Source organism: Symphalangus syndactylus, chromosome 6 (genome assembly GCF_028878055.3).
Source record: "Symphalangus syndactylus isolate Jambi chromosome 6, NHGRI_mSymSyn1-v2.1_pri, whole genome shotgun sequence".
Lineage (NCBI taxonomy): Eukaryota > Metazoa > Chordata > Mammalia > Primates > Hylobatidae > Symphalangus > Symphalangus syndactylus.
The window spans coordinates 22,812,629-22,828,975 of record NC_072428.2 but is presented as its reverse complement, the minus strand read 5'-3'; the positions used below and the strand labels follow the sequence as shown (position 1 = coordinate 22,828,975).

Here is a 16,347-nt window from a genome sequence, read left to right as displayed (position 1 = left end):
TTCACTTGAACTATCTCATTTAATCCTCAAAATATTTCTATAAGCAAGTGCTATTATTTTTTTGAATTATTATTATGATGATTTTAGACGGAGTCTTGCTCTGTTGCCAGACTGGAGTGCAGTGGCACGATCTCGGCTCACTGCAACCTCTGCAACTATCACCGGGTTCAAGTGATTCTCCTGCCTCAGCCTCCCGAGTAGCTGGGACTACAAGCAAGTGCCACCACGCCCAGCTAATTTTTATATTTTTAATAGAGATGGGGTTTCACCATGTTGGCCAGGATGGTCTCGATCTCTTGACCTCGTGATCCACCTGCCTTGGCCTCCCAAAGTGCTGGGATTACAGGTGTCAGCCACCGTGCCCAGCCGCAGGTGCTGTTGTTATCTTCATTTTCATAAATGAGAAAGCTCAGACTTGGGCATGTTGCCCCAAAGGTCACCCAGTTAGTAAATGATAGAGCCAGAATTTGAATCCAAACGAGGTGAAGACATATATGGGATATATACAGATCTGCATATCTTCAGATATTTTTTTCACCAGTGCTCATTATGTTTTTATCCTCTTTGCCTTTGTTAGGGTAGACAAGAGGTGCAGCCGAGATCGTGGAAGTGGAAGCTTTCTATGGATTTGCTGGGCTGAGCTGGGGGTTCCTGGGCTAGGTGCCTTCAGCTGCACTTGTAGCAACAAAGAGAGGTTGAGGCAAGGCCAGAGGGCATTCAAGTGACACTCAGGCCACCTGGGAGCTGCCACCTGGCCTTCCTTCATCTGTGATTGGCCAGCGTTAGGAAGAAAAGCCAGAATGTGAAATTTACAAATGGTTTCTCGAGGGAGGGAACTGGGGGACATCCAAGTTAGAAGAGGTTGGCAAAGGGTAAAATGAATCGCCAACCAAAATACAAGGCAACAGTGGGCAGGAGGTCTGGGCTGCACAGATGACAAGCTGGCCCTTGAAGTGGCTGCGCCAAAGAGAAAGGGGAAGAAGTGCCAAGAATGGAAAATCAGTGGGAAATTTGAAAGTTGAATTAGAAAATCTGAAATGAAAGTGGCATCGGGGAATAAGAGAAGGCTTTCTGTTATATTGGAATTAAAGAGACAGAGCTTGTGATTCTCAAACCTTTTCTGTTGTTAAGAGCATCACCCTAGGTCTGGAAATTGAATTGAGGGGTGCGTTTTTAGCAGAATTGTTGGGAGGGAAAACAGGAGCCAATGCTGGGCACGTTTTTGATTGAGAAACAGATTTTAAAAGGGAAGAAAAGAAAGAAGAAAAGGCAGGACTCGCAAGACCAAGCAAGGTAGCAGAAGAGAGGCTCAGAGCTTTCCTTAGGGTCTCCATTTAGAAACTGTAGTACGTTTAACACGCAGAAACTTGTTTTGAAAGACTGAGCTGTAAGAGACAGCCTATTAGCTTGTTTTCCTAAATCAAGTTGAATTTGGCTTCAAGCCTCCATGTATGAGAGTTGGAGGGAGGTTCATATTAATGATTGTGTGTGTGTGTGTGTGTGTGTGCATGCGTGCTTAAAATAGCTTTGTTGAGATATAACCCAAATACGATACAGCTCACCCGTTTAAAGTGTGTAGTTCAGCAACTTAGTATATTCACATTACTTGTTCATTTCCACAATCAATTTTAGAACATTTTCCTCTTCCCCAAAAGAAACCCTGTACCGTTAGCAGTTACTCTCCTTTTTCCTCCAACTCTCTCAGCCCTAGGCAACCACCAATCTCCTTTCTGTCTCTGTGGATTTGCCTATTTGATTGGCTTCTTTCACTTAGTATAAGGTTTGCAGGGCTCAGCCGTGCTGTAGCATGTATCAGAACTTCATTCCTTTTTATGGCTGGATAATACTCAATTGTGTAGATGGGCTTTACTTTATTTGCTCGTTCATGAGTAAATGGATTCTTTTGGCTACTAGGAATAATGCTGCTGTGAACATTCGTGTACAAGTTTTTGTGTGGATGGATGTTTTCATTTCTTTTTGGTGTATACTTTTAGAAGTGTAATTCATGGGTTATATGGTAACTGTGTTTGGGGTGGTGATTTTTATGCCTAAGGTTGTAACAAAGCTACAAGGTGTTACCAGAAATTTTCGGGAAGGATCTCTGGTCTTCAGTCCACATAGACACTGCAAGAAGCTCATCACTCAAGTCCTGGTGGGCCATTTGAAAGTTGGTGGTTTTGCTAGTCTCCATTTGTGCCAGACTCTTTGCAGTCTTTGTGCCAAACTCTGCAGTGAGACTGCCACTGTTTGCCAAGGCTGGGGGCCTTATGGCTTAGTTTCCTAGCAGCCATGTGTCACCCCCATCGGAAGCCCAGCTCCCTCCTAGGACATCACGTGGATGTAGAAGTCAGATTTAGCTGCTGCTTAAGGGACATGATGCCATCTCCACCCTCCACTAAATCTACCATTAGCACCTCACATTTTTTTCGCCCATAGAACTGTGTCAACATTGAATTTTACTATTTGTACTTATTTTAGTTTAATGTGTTCAGTGGTGGTTTAAAGTTGCTTTGGCTTGTTTTTCTTTAATGGCTAGGAATAATGCATTTCTCTATTTTTTTCTTGTTTAGACTTCCTTTGGGCTAAGTGGACCATTCTTCTCTGGCCCACTTAATCAATAGCATCTGGGCTTTTTGTATATATTTATATCAGTTCTTTACATGTGCTACTTTGGGTAGTAAAACTTTCATCAATTATGTTTGTCTTATTTTGATATTACTAGTTATTCCTCAAGGCATTGCTCTTTTTTATCTCTTCAGTAGTAACAATGCTATCTCATTTTCACTTTTGTTAAACTTTTATTTTAGGCTAGGGGTACATGTAGAAGTTTGTTCTATAGGTAAACTGGAAATTTTTCACTTTTAATACAAATTAAGTAGTTTTAATGCATAAATTGTTGCTTGGTTTAAAGTTATTTTGTGTCACCAGGACCTAAAGTGCAATAAATTATTTTTTATTTAAGTTGGCATTTAACAGTAGTTGTCTTTTCCACTTTTGCATTACTCCTGATATGTCATTTATTACATTCCTTTAATTGGTTGAATTTTGTTTCTGGAATATATACCGGCCCAGGGATGCTTGCTTTTAATACAGCTCCACGTACGTTCCATAACTGCAGCTTTATAATTTGCAATCCAGTAGGACAGACCCACCCTCACTTTTTAAAAAAGAAGTCTCTGTTATCCCTTATTCCTCTGAGTAAATTTTGCTGTGTGCTTGTCTCATTCTAGAAAGTGTTCCAATAGACCTTAATGATATTGGATTAATTTATGAGTCTACGTTGGACATGTTTGCATCTCTACCACCTGAATGAGCATTATGTTCTTAACTGCACCTTTTAAGCCCATGGGCTCATCCCATGTTCCCTGTAATTCTCAGTTCTCCTTCTGCCTCCTCTTTCTCTCAGAGCAAGTTAGAAATTTACCCTTGGAGCAGAAAGCATCACACTATTCAGGTTTTCCTTATTTCTCTTAACAGAGTTTTATAACTTTCCCTAAGTCATGTGTGTCTTAAGTGAAATGAATATGCAGATATTTAATGTTTTGTATTACTATTTCAAATAGCATTTTTTTTCCTGGGTTTTTTTTCTTTGTGCTGTCTGGCACTAGTGTAAGCAAAGGTTATTGATTTTTGAGGATTATTTTATACCCTCAATTTTGAGCAAGTCATTCTCTGGTTAATTTTCTTGAATTTTCTGGGGCTGTAATGACGTCATCTTGAAATACTGACACTTCTATTTTTTTCTTCACAATTTTTGTACTTTTTTTTTTCTTGAATAGTTATCTGCTGGAATTTCTAGAGCTAGGTTAAATAGAGATGGTGACAATGGGACATTGTCGTTTCCCCCCCCCCAGTGACTATAAAACTAATAAGTATGTTTACCCTTTCCCCCAGGTTAAGACAGAAAATCTGCACCTTTTTTGGGAAAATTAATTAAAAATTAATGCTGAATTTTACTCAGTTCCTTTTGGCATGTATTTAACAATTAATGTGTATCTAAGAGCTATTTTTGCATATGCTGTACTTTTTTTTTTTTTTTTTTTTTTAAGACCGAGTCACTCTGTCACCCAGGCTGGAGTGTGGTGGCATGATCTCGGCCCTCACTGCTGCCTCCACTTCCCAGGTTCCAGTGATTCTCCTGCCTCAGCCTCCTGGGTAGCTGGGATTATAGGCACGTGCCACCATACCTGGCTAATTCGTGTATTTTTAGTAGAGATGGGGTTTCACCATGTTGGCCAGGCTGGTTTTGAACTCCTGACTTCAAGTTATCCACCCGCCTCACCTCCTAAAGTGCTAGGATTGCAGGTGTGAGCCACAGCGCCTGTTGCTATACATTATAAAGTAGTTTTTAAAAAGTTATACTAGATTTGTATGACTAAGACAAGCTCTGTTTGATTATTCATGATTTAAAATTTTCAGTGTTTGCTGGTATTTTCATAAGAGACATAAGCCACTATCCAGCTCGCTGTTCCCTATCTCCTCTCATTGTTCCTTTCTCCCTGCATCCTCCTTTCATGCATCATTTTCTCTCCTCCTTTTCCCTCCTGTCTCCTCCTTCTCCTTTCTCTCCCTCCTCCTCTTCCTCTATCCTTTCCTTCTGGTGTCTTTGTCAGCTTTGGGAGTTAAAGCCTTTACCCCGGAGACTAACCTAGTTAATAATGCCATCGTTCTTGAATATATGAGATCCTTTATGTAATAAATGATTTGGAGAAATTCTCCTGTCAGTCTAGCAGTAACAAATATCTTGTTTGAGGGGTAGACAGGGTTGGAAATTGTTGAGCAGGAGAACTCTAAATTCTGGGCACCCTTTGGGAAGGTGAAGATTCCAACCTTGAGCAGAATGATATTGGGAAGTGATGTGGGTGGGTTGGGTACATTCACCTAGAGACCTTAGCTAATCTGGCATGGTGGGCATTACACATCTATTAATAGATGGTGAAAGAGACGTCATGAAGGTGAAACCTGACCCACTTGGCATACCACTGGGCATGGCAGGCACGAGCCAAGGTAGGCAGATGTTTGCTGCTCTTGGGCCTCCTCTGATATGGTTTGGCTGTGTCCCTACCCAAATCTCATCTTGAATTGTGGCTCCCATAGTTCCCATGTGTTATGGGAGGGACCCATGGGAGATAATTGAATCATGGGGGGTGGTTTCACCCATACTCTCTCGTGGTAGTGAATGTATGGGTTTCACCCATACATTCTCGTGGTAGTGAGTAAGTCTTATGAGCTCTGATGGTTTTATAAGGGGAAACCCCTTTCGCTTGGTTCTCATCTGCCACCATGTAAGATGTGCCTTTTACCTTCCACCATGATTGTGAGGCTGCTCCAGCCACATGGAACTGTGAGTCCATTAAACCTCTTTTTCTTTATAAATTACCCAATCTTGGATATGTCTTTATCAGCAACGTGAAAATAAACTAATACATCCTCTATTTCTGAGAGTTGTCTTTCCAACTGAGGAATTAGCTTGGCCATTTGATCTTGGAAATAGTCTTCTTGGTCAGATACTGTCCATGCTGTGAGGGATGCATATGGCTTTATTTGGGGCAGGTTCTTCCCAGACCCTTTTCTTTTTCAAAGTGCGAAAACCAGAATGCCATTCTCTTATTTCTGTAATTATTTTCTATTATTTCTATTATTTATTATTTCATCTGTAAACGTTGGGGACAGCTTGTCGATCTGTTCTTGAATTTCAAGTTTAGAAACCTGATGAGTGCCTTTGACCTCTATCCTGAGCCTGACTCTGTAACCATTTGTTGATATCCACATGGAGAATGTCTTTCAGATGGAGAATGTTGTCTTAAATCACTGCTCTTTTAAGATCTCAGTATCACTGCCTTTGTTTTCCTCTTCCCCCTGCTTCCCCTTGTCATGTGGTGTGGATCTGCATTCTTCATTTCTGTTGCGGCTATTTCTTCTATGTTGTGGTCCATGGTTTCGAGCAAGGAACCTGCAGCCCGACTGCCTGGGTTCTAAGACCAGCTCCGCCATTTACAGTCGGAGTGGACTTCGCCAGTAACTTAATTCCTGCGTAACCTGGCTTCTCCAGCCACATAATGGGAATTGTGACCACTCACCTCTCTAGAGTCGTTGTGAGAATGAAATGAGATTATCTACATAAAGTGCTTTGCACCATGCTGGACGGAGGTGAGCGTCGCATAAGTATTAGCTGTAGCTATATTGCTAGCGTCTGCTGGTGTGGAAAGCTGTAATTTAGGTTTTCCATGGTTGTGTGTGTTCTCCACTGCATCAGTGTTGTGTCTTCTCTTTTTTTCAGTCCCACTCCAGAATTTATAAGTTTATTGTAGTTTATTTTCTTCTCTGTATAATCTCACTTTGATAATTTATTTTTTTCTTGCAGCTTGAAAATAAGTAGGCATGGATCATGCCCCTAACTGGCCTTTAGAAAGCACCATGCTGGTATTCTAATCAAGACCATTGCTTAGAACCAGCTTCCTCTATTTAATCCCCAAATTCTTGGTTTCCTTTTCCATTTCTCTAGGTTAGAAGGCTTCCTTCATCCCCTGATTTTGATAGGTGCACACTGGCCAGGGGTAGACATAGCCTCTTTATCATCCACGACCCAGCACCTTGAACCTTAGGACACAAGTTGGGGGGCTTATTTTGCTGCTGGGGCCTTGGTGCTTCCCATTGTTTTAGTAAAGGACTTCCTGTCCCAGCCTGCCCATTGAAAAAGTTGGACCAAGGGGAGGAACATTTGGCCGTCTTGTCAACTTGCCCTTTGGAGTCACAAAATTTTTAAGAATCTGTAGTTTCTTTTGCAATGACATTGGGGGGAGGTTGTTTCTTTTTTTTTTCATTTTATTATTATACTTTAGGTTTTAGGGTACATGTGCACAGTGTGCAGGTTTGTTACATATGTATCCATGTGCCATGTTGGTTTGCTGCACCCATTAACTCGTCATTTAGCATTAGGTATATCTCCTAATGCTGTCCGTCCCCCCTCCCCCTACCCCACAACAGTCCCCGGAGTGTGATGTTCTCCTTCCTGTGTCCATGATTTCTCATTTTTTTCTCTCGTGCTTAGCTACAAAATGCATGTTCAATCTTCTACAAAATTATCTATCTTTTGACATTCCAAAAGATGTCTTATTAATAGTGAATGAGTCAAAGTCATTGTCCATGTGTACCTTATTTAAAGAATAAGTCTGGTTTTCATGACAAAAGTATCTGTTTTTTAAATTATTTATTTTTTAATTGGCAAAGGTCAATTAAAGATATTTCCAGATTTAAAAAAACTGTACAATATGATGTTTATGTATACATTGTGGAATGACTAGATAAAACTAATTAACATATCAGTTACTTCACATTTTTATCATTTTTTGTGGTGAAAACATTTAAAATCTCAGCAGTTTTCAAGTGTACAATACTTTGTTGTTAACTATAACCACCATGTTTTTTTTTTTTTTTTTGTTTTTTTTTTTTTATACTTTAGGGTTTTAGGGTACATGTGCACAATGTGCATGTTTGTTACATATGTATCCATGTGCCATGTTGATTTCCTGCACCCATTAACTCGTCATTTAGCATTAGGTGTATCTCCTAATGCTGTCCCTCCCCCCTCCCCCCACCCCACAACAGTCCCCAGAGTGTGATGTTCCCCTTCCTGTGTCCATGAGTTCTCATTGTTCAATTCCCACCTATGAGTGAGAACATGCGGTGTTTGGTTTTTTGTCCTTGCGATAGTTTACTGAGAATGATGTTTTCCAGTTTCATCCATGTCCCTACAAAGGACACGAACTCATCATTTTTTATGGCTGCATAGTATTCCATGGTGTATATGTGCCACATTTTCTTAATCCAGTCTATCGTTGTTGGACATTTGGGTTGGTTCCAACTCTTTGCTATTGTGAATAGTGCCGCGATAAACATACGTGTGCATGTGTCTTTATAGCAGCATGATTTATAGTCCTTTGGGTATATACCCAGTAATGGGATGGCTGGGTCAAATGGTATTTCTAGTTCGAGATCCCTGAGGAATCGCCACACTGACTTCCACAATGGTTGAACTAGTTTACAGTCCCACCAACAGTGTAAAAGTGTTCCTAATTCTCCACATCCTCTCCAGCACCTGTTGTTTCCTGCTTTTTTAATGATGGCCATTCTAACTGGTGTGAGATGGTATCTCACTGTGGTTTTGATTTGCATTTCTCTGATGGCCAGTGATGATGAGCATTTCTTCATGTGTTTTTTGGCTGCATAAATGTCTTCTTTTGAGAAGTGTCTGTTCATGTCCTTTGCCCACTTGTTGATGGGGTTGTTTGTTTTTTTCTTGTAAATTTGTTTGAGTTCATTGTAGATTCTGGATATTAGCCCTCGGTCAGATGAGTAGGTTGCAAAAATTTCCTCCCATTCTGTAGGTTGCCTGTTCACTCTGATGGTAGTTTCTTTTGCTGTGCAGAAGCTCTTTAGTTTAATGAGATCCCATTTGTCGATTTTGGCTTTTGTTGCCATTGCTTTTGGTGTTTTAGACATGAAGTCCTTGCCCACGCCTATGTCCTGAATGGTATTGCCTAGGTTTTCTTGTAGGATTTTAATGGTTTTAGGTCTAACATATAAGTCTTTAATCCATCTTGAATTAATTTTTGTATAAGGTGTAAGGAAGGGATCCAGTTGCAGCTTTCTACATATGGCTAGCCAGTTTTCCCAGCACCATTTATTAAATAGGGAATCCTTTCCCCATTTCTTGTTTTTGTCAGGTTTGTCAAAGATCAGATAGTTGTAGCTATGCGGCATCATTTCTGAGGGCTCTGTTCTGTTCCATTGATCTATGTCTCTGTTTGGTACCAGTACCATGCTGTTTTGGTTACTGTAGCCTTGTAGTAGAGTTTAAAGTCAGGTAGCGTGATGCCTCCAGCTTTGTTCTTTTGGCTTAGGATTGACTTGGCGATGTGGGCTCTTTTTTGGTTCCATATGAACTTTAAAGTAGTTTTTTCCAATTCTGTGAAGAAAGTCATTGGTAGCTTGATGGGGATGGCATTGAATCTATAAATTACCTTGGGCAGTATGGCCATTTTCATGATATTGATTCTTCCACCCCATGAGCATGGAACGTTCTTCCATTTGTTTGTATCCTCTTTTATTTCACTGAGCAGTGGTTTGTAGTTCTCCTTGAAGAGGTCTTTCACATCCCTTGTAAGTTGTATTCCTAGGTATTTTATTCTCTTTGAAGCAATTGTGAATGGGAGTTCACTCATGATTTGGCTCTCTGTTTGTCTGTTATTGGTGTACAAGAATGCTTGTGATTTTTGTACATTAATTTTGTATCCTGAGACTTTGCTGAAGTTGCTAATCAGCTTAAGGAGATTTTGGGCTGAGACAATGGGGTTTTCTAGATATACAATCATGTCATCTGCAAACAGGGACAATTTGACTTCCTCTTTTCCTAATTGAATACCCTTTATTTCCTTCTCCTGCCTGATTGCTCTGGCCAGAACTTCCAGCACTATGTTGAATAGGAGCGGTGAGAGAGGGCATCCCTGTCTTGTGCCAGTTTTCAGAGGGAATGCTTCCAGTTTTTGCCCATTCAGTATGATATTGGCTGTGGGTTTGTCATAGATAGCTGTTATTATTTTGAGATACGTCCCATCAATACCTAATTTATTGAGAGTTTTTAGCATGAAGGGTTGTTGAATTTTGTCAAAGGCCTTTTCTGCATCTATTGAGATAATCATGTGGTTTTTGTCTTTGGTTCTGTTTATATGCTGGATTACGTTTATTGATTTGCGTATGTTGAACCAGCCTTGCATCCCAGGGATGAAGCCCACTTGATCATGGTGTATAAGCTTTTTGATGTGCTGCTGGATTCAGTTTGCCAGTATTTTATTGAGGATTTTTGCATCAATGTTCATCAAGGATATTGGTCTGAAATTCTCTTTTTTGGTTAAGTCTCTGCCAGGTTTTGGTATCAGGACGATGCTGGCTTCGTAAAATGTGTTAGGGAGGATTCCCTCTTTTTCTATCGATTGGAATAGTTTCAGAAGGAATGGTACCAGTTCCTCCTTGTACCTCTGGTAGAATTCAGCTGTGAATCCATCAGGTCCTGGACTCTTTTTGGTTGGTAAGCTATTGATTATTGCCACAATTTCAGAACCTGTTATTGGTCTATTCAGAGATTCAACTTCTTACTGGTTTAGTCTTGGGAGGGTGTATTTGTCGAGGAATTTATCCATTTCTTCTAGATTTTCTAGTTTATTTGCATAGAGGTGTTTGTAGTATTCTCTGATGGTAGATTGTATTTCTGTGGGATCGGTGGTGATATCCCCTTTTTCGTTTTTTATTGCATCTATTTGATTCTTCTCTCTTTTCTTCCTTATTAGTCTTGCTAGCGGTCCATCAATTTTGTTGATCTTTTCAAAAAACCAGCTCCTGGATTCATTAATTTTTTGAAGGGTTTTTGTGTCTCTATTTCCTTCAGTTCTGCTCTGATTTTAGTTATTTCTAGCCTTCTGCTAGCTTTTGAATGTGTTTGCTCTTGCTTTTCTAGTTCTTTTAATTGTGATGTTAGGGTGTCAATTTTGGATCTTTCCTGCTTTCTCTTGTGGGCATTTAGTGCTATAAATTTCCCTCTACACACTGCTTTGAACGTGTCCCAGAGATTCTGGTATGTTGTGTCTTTGTTCTTGTTGGTTTCAAAGAACATCTTTATTTCTGCCTTCATTTCATTATGTACCCAATAGTCATTCAGGAGCAGGTTGTTCAGTTTCCATGTAGTTGAGCGGTTTTGAGTGAGTTTCTTAATCCTGAGTTCTAGTTTGATTGCACTGTGGTCTGAGAGACAGTTTGTTATAACTTCTGTTCTTTTACATTTGCTGAGGAGAGCTTTACTTCCAACTATGTGGTCAATTTTGGAATAGGTGTGGTGTGGTGCTGAAAAAAATGTATATTCTGTTGACTTGGGGTGGAGAGTTCTGTAGATGTCTATTAGGTCCACTTTATGTAGAGCTGAGTTCAATTCCTGGATATCCTTGTTAACTTTCTGTCTCGTTGATCTGTCTAATGCTGACAGTGGGGTGTTAAAATCTCCCATTATTATTGTGTGGGAGTTTAAGTCCCTTTGTAGGTCACTGAGGACTTGCTTTATGAATCTGGGTGCTCCTGTGTTGGGTGCATATATATTTAGGATAGTTAGCTCTTCTTGTTGAATTGATCCCTTTACCATTATGTAATGGCCTTCTTTGTCTCTTTTGATCTTTGTTGGTTTAAAGTCTATTTTATCAGAGACTAGGATTGCAACCCCTGCCTTTTTTTGATTTCCAGTTGCTTGATAGATCTTCCTCCATCCCTTTATTTTGAGTCTATGTGTGTCTCTGCACGTGAGATGGGTTTCCTGAATACAGCACACTGATGGGTCCTGACTCCTTATCCAGTTTGCCAGTCTGTGTCTTTTGATTGGAGCATTTAGCCCATTTACATTTAATGTTAATATTGTTATGTGTGAATCTGATCCTGTCATTATGATGTTAGTTGGTTATTTTGCTCGTTAGTTGCTATAGTTTCTTCCTAGCCTCGATGGTCTGTACAATTTGGCATGTTTTTGCAGTGGCTGGTACCGGTTGTTCCTTTCTATGTTTAGTGCTTCCTTCAGGAGCTCTTTTAGGGCAGGCCTGGTGGTGACAAAATCACTCAGCGTTTGCTTGTCTGTAAAGTATTTTATTTCTCCTTCACTTATGAAGCTTAGTTTGGCGGGATAGGAAATTCTGGGTTGAAAATTCTTTTCTTTAAGAATGGTGAATACCGGCCCCCACTCTCTTCTGGCTTGTAGAGTTTCTGCTGAGAGATCAGCTGTTAGTCTGATGGGCTTCCCTTTGTGGGTAACCCGACCTTTCTCTCTGGCTGCCCTTAACATTTTTTCCTTCATTTCAACTTTGGTGAATCTGACAATTATATGTCTTGGAGTTGCCCTTCTCGAGGAGTATCTTTGTGGCGTTCTCTGTATTTCCTGAATCTGAATGCTGGCCTGCCTTGCTAGATTGGGGAAGTTCTCCTGGATAATATCTTGCAGAGTGTTTTCCAACTTGGTTCCATTCTCCCCATCATTTTCAGGTACACCAATCAGACGTAGGTTTGGTCTTTTCACATAGTCCCAAATTTCTTGGAGGCTTTGTTCATTTCTTTTTATTCTTTTTTCTCTAAACTTCCCTTCTCGCTTCATTTCATTCATTTCATCTTCCATCAGCGATACCCTTTCTTCCAGTTGATCGCATCTGCTACTGAGGCTTCTGCATTCTTCGCGTAGTTCTCGAAACTTGGCTTTCAGCTCCATCAGCTCCTTTAAGCCCTTCTCTCCATTGGTTATTCTAGTTATCCATTCTTCTAATTTTTTTTCAAAGTTTTTAACTTCTTTGCTATTGTTTTGAATTTCCTCTCATAGCTCAGAGTAGTTTGATCGTCTGAAGCCTTCTTCTCTCAACTCATCAAAGTCATCCTCCATCCAGCTTTGTTCCGTTGCTGGTGAGGAACTGCGTTCCTTTGGAGGACGAGAGGTGCTCTGCTTTTTAGAGTTTCCAGTTTTTGTGCTCTGTTTTTTCCCCATCTTTGTGGTTTTATCTACTTTTTGTCTTTGATGATGGTGATGTACAGATGGGTTTTTGGTGTGGATGTCCTTTCTGTTTGTTAGTTTTCCTTCTACCAGACAGGACCCTCAGCTGCAGGTCTGTTGGAGTTTACTAGAGGTCCACTCCAGACCCTGTTTGGCTGGGTGTCAGCAGCGGTGGCTGCAGAGCAGTGGATTTTCGTGAGACCACAAATTCAGCTGTCTGATAGTTCCTCTGAAAGTTTTGTCTCAGAGGAGTACCCGGTTGGATGAGGTGTCAGTCTGTCCCTACTGGGGGGGTGCCTCCCAGTTAGGCTGCTCAGGGGTGAGGGACCCACTTTAGGAGGCAGTCTGTCCGTTCTCAGATCTCCAGCTGCGTGCTGGGGGAACCACTACTCTCTTCAAAGCTGTCAGTCAGACAGGGACATTTAAGTCTCTGGAGGTTCTTGCTGAGTTTTTGTTTGTCTGTGCCCTGCCCCCAGAGGTGGAGCCTACAGAGGCAGGCAGGCCTCCTTGAGCTGTGGTGGGCTCCACCCAGTTGGAGCTTCCTGGCTGCTTTGTTTACCTAAGCAAGCCTGGGCAATGGCGGGCGCCCCTCCCCCAGCCTCGCTGCCGCCTTGCAGCTTGATCTCAGACTGCTGTGCTAGCAATCAGCGAGACTCCGTGGGCATAGGACCCTCCGAGCCAGGTGTGGGACACAATCTCCTAGTGTGCCGTTTTCCAGGCCCGTTGGAAAAGCGCAGTATTAGGATGGGACTGACCCGATATTCCAGGTGCCGTCTGTTTCCCCTTTCTTTGACTAGGAAAGGGAACTCCCTGACCCCTTGCGCTTCCCGAGTGAGGCAATGCCTCGCCCTGCTTCGGCTGGCGCACAGTGTGCTTCACCGACTGTCCTGCAGCCACTGTTAGGCACTCCCTAGTGAGATGAAACCGGTACCTCAAGCAGAATTGCAGAAATCAGCCGTCTTCTGTGTCGCTGGGGCTGGGAGCTGGAGAAGGGAGCTGTTCCTATTCGGCCATCTTGGCTCCACCCTCAACCACCATGTTTTACAATAGATCTTCTGAATGTATTATTCTTGACTGAAATTTTATATCCTTTGACCAACATCTCCCCATTCCCACCCCGACCCCAGCCCCTGGTAACCTCCATTCTACTCTCTATGTGTTCGACTTTTTTAGACTTTATATGTAAGTGAGATCCTTGGTATTTGTCTTTCATTGCCTGGATTATTTCACTTAATATAATGTCCTCCATTTTCATCCCTGTCATCACAAATGACAGGATTTCCATTTTTAAGGCTGAATAGTATTCCATCATGTATATATTCCACATTTCCTTTATCCATTCATCTGTTAGTGGACACTTAGGCTGATTGTGTATTTTGGCCATTGTGGATAATGCAGTAGTGAACATGGAAGCGCAGGTATCTCCTTGACATCCTGATTTTATTTCCTTTGGGTATATACCACAATGAAACGTCACCCTATACATGTTAGGATGGCTTTTTTCAAAACGACAAGAGGTAAGTACTGGCAAGGCTGTGGAGAAAAGGGAAGTCTTACACAGTGTTGATGAGAATGTTAGTACAGCCATTGTAGAAAACAGTATGGAAGTTCCTCAAAAAATTAAAAATAAAACCACCATATGATCCAGCAATTCCACTTCTGGGTATATATCCAGAGAATCTGTCTTTTAAGATTGATTTTGGATCATACATTGCTTGGTTTTTTAATTGTTTCCTTGGTTTAAGACATTTGTATGTTTTTTATTTTGGCAAATTTTGTTCAGAGGAAATTCCCTGGGGCTACCGCTACTCAAAACAAATTTAACTACTTAATGCATATACTTTATGTGTGAAATGATACTTTTATAATTAATTTAAGTCTTTGTAATAAAGATATTATACTCAGAACAATGTTTTATTAAAGGTTAATAAATGATTTCTGATAGGAGAGACACCATAGAGCTTTTTACTTTGTCTTTTCATGAAGGACAAATTATCCTTTGAATCACTGCCTACGTCTAGCCATTGTTTTTAACATATTTCAAATGTCAAGGTCTTTCCAGATTAAAAAAAAATCTATGAATAACTCAACCAAGGAGCTACCTGCAAAATTCAATTTCTGATGGTGATCAGGTATGTCATAGAAGCCCCACTGCTGATGATGGAGCAGGTATTCTCAGCCTTGTTCTAGCCAAGACTTACTTGAGTTTATCAGTTCTTAAAAATTTCATTTATGGAAACCACTACATTGCCATCAAACACTTTATGGACCCACGAAAGCAAGTGGCTTTAAGCATTTTAAACAGAGCCTGTGTACATGATGAATAGAAAGAAGTATTATGTGGATCTCCATAGCAATTTATTATTCACTCAATCATAAATTGCATTTTTCCACTCTGCCTCAACCTTTAGGAGGCCCGCTGATGGGGAAAAGATAACATCTAATAATGAAAAGTCTAGTTGTTTTGTTAGATGTCGAACTTTTGAGATTAGCTTCCAAGCAAGGACAATCTTATTTGAGAAGATTATTAACTGTCTCTTTTTCTCAGCACCAGCTGTAGATCATCTGCAAGACTCTTGTGGATCATGGAGACTAATTTGGAGGGGTGGGACTGTGAGACGGAAGGTGGTATGTACTGACCAAGAAGTCTAGCCCACTAGGTCGGGGGCAGGTTGCTGGATGATGAGCCCTGGAGGCAGGGACCATGGTCTATTCTTTTTTTTTTTTTCTTTTGGTCTATTGTTCTTGTATCCTTAGCAGCCAACATACAGAAGGTCTTGAATATTTGTTGAATGACTGAGTGGATGACAAAGAGCTTTGGGGAATGAGATATTCTAGCAAAGTTCTAGCATCTCAGCTATGGTGGCCATTCTTTTCTGCCTTGCCTTCAGAAGTCTGAGCTGAAACATCGATTCGTAACTGTGAATGCATTTTAGAATTACTTGGGAGCATTAAAAAAAAATACTTGAACCCCATCCTCAGAGATTCTGATTTAATTAGTATGAGGTGGGATATAGGCATCGGTATTGTTCAGAAGTAGTTTTCTTATGTGATATTAATATACAGTCAGGGTTGAGACCCCCTAGAAATGGGTAGGGTCCAAAATTGGAAGACTAAAATGAGGTATGTTAGGATTCACAGTTGATCAGGATTGGTTGGGGAGTAAGAACTTTGTGTCTTACATGTGATTGAAATCTCAGAAATGGAATATTCTAGAATCACCTTTCAAAGCTTTTTTAAAAAAATTTCTTTTGCTTCCTGTACTCCCTTTGCCATCCCTGGGAGGCAGGATGATAGGGTAGTCCAGGAACTGGGCATTGCGAGACTGGTTCTGATCCCTCCTATTATGGATGTGATCTTATTATCTGTCACCTAACATCTCCAATTCTCAGCTTTCTCATTGGTAAAACAAAGACTTCAAAGATTTTAGAATCTTAGCACTTCTAAATATGGTTGGCAAATATGAACTTTCATGCTGATTGGCTCTTGCAGTAGTGAGTCTATGTTTGTAATGCTCAAACTCAAAGGCAGTGTTAAGAAAATGAATGACGTTAATGTCATAAGTATTTATATTTCCATGGCTTAGTCCACGGATAATTCCTGAATGTGAAACAATCCATCTACAAGTGCCCCCCTCCTCAATTTTCTTGAAGAAAAAATATTGAAGGATGACAAAAGGACTAAGTCTAATATTTTAGTTGTCAAAGGTAAAATATTGTATATTTTAATGGGAAGGGAGGCCAAAATGACCCAAACAGGAAATTTTGGGTAATTGAAGC

General features: G+C 40.7%; 1 protein-coding gene across 15 annotated transcripts in view; it reads left to right on the top strand.

Annotated features, from left to right (window-relative positions):
* The window catches only part of KIAA1549L (KIAA1549 like), a 315,005-nt gene that overhangs the window by 101,783 nt on the left and 196,875 nt on the right, over positions 1-16,347 (top strand). The window contains exon 1 of one of the 15 annotated variants that reach the window (XM_063641007.1): positions 1,810-5,007. The exons of the other annotated variants lie outside the window; for them this stretch is intronic. Within the exon in view, the coding sequence (XP_063497077.1) occupies positions 4,905-5,007 (103 nt within the window). The 5' untranslated portion in view covers positions 1,810-4,904. Of the gene's footprint in view, positions 1-1,809; positions 5,008-16,347 lie in introns of those variants that run through there. 15 annotated transcript variants of the gene reach the window in all.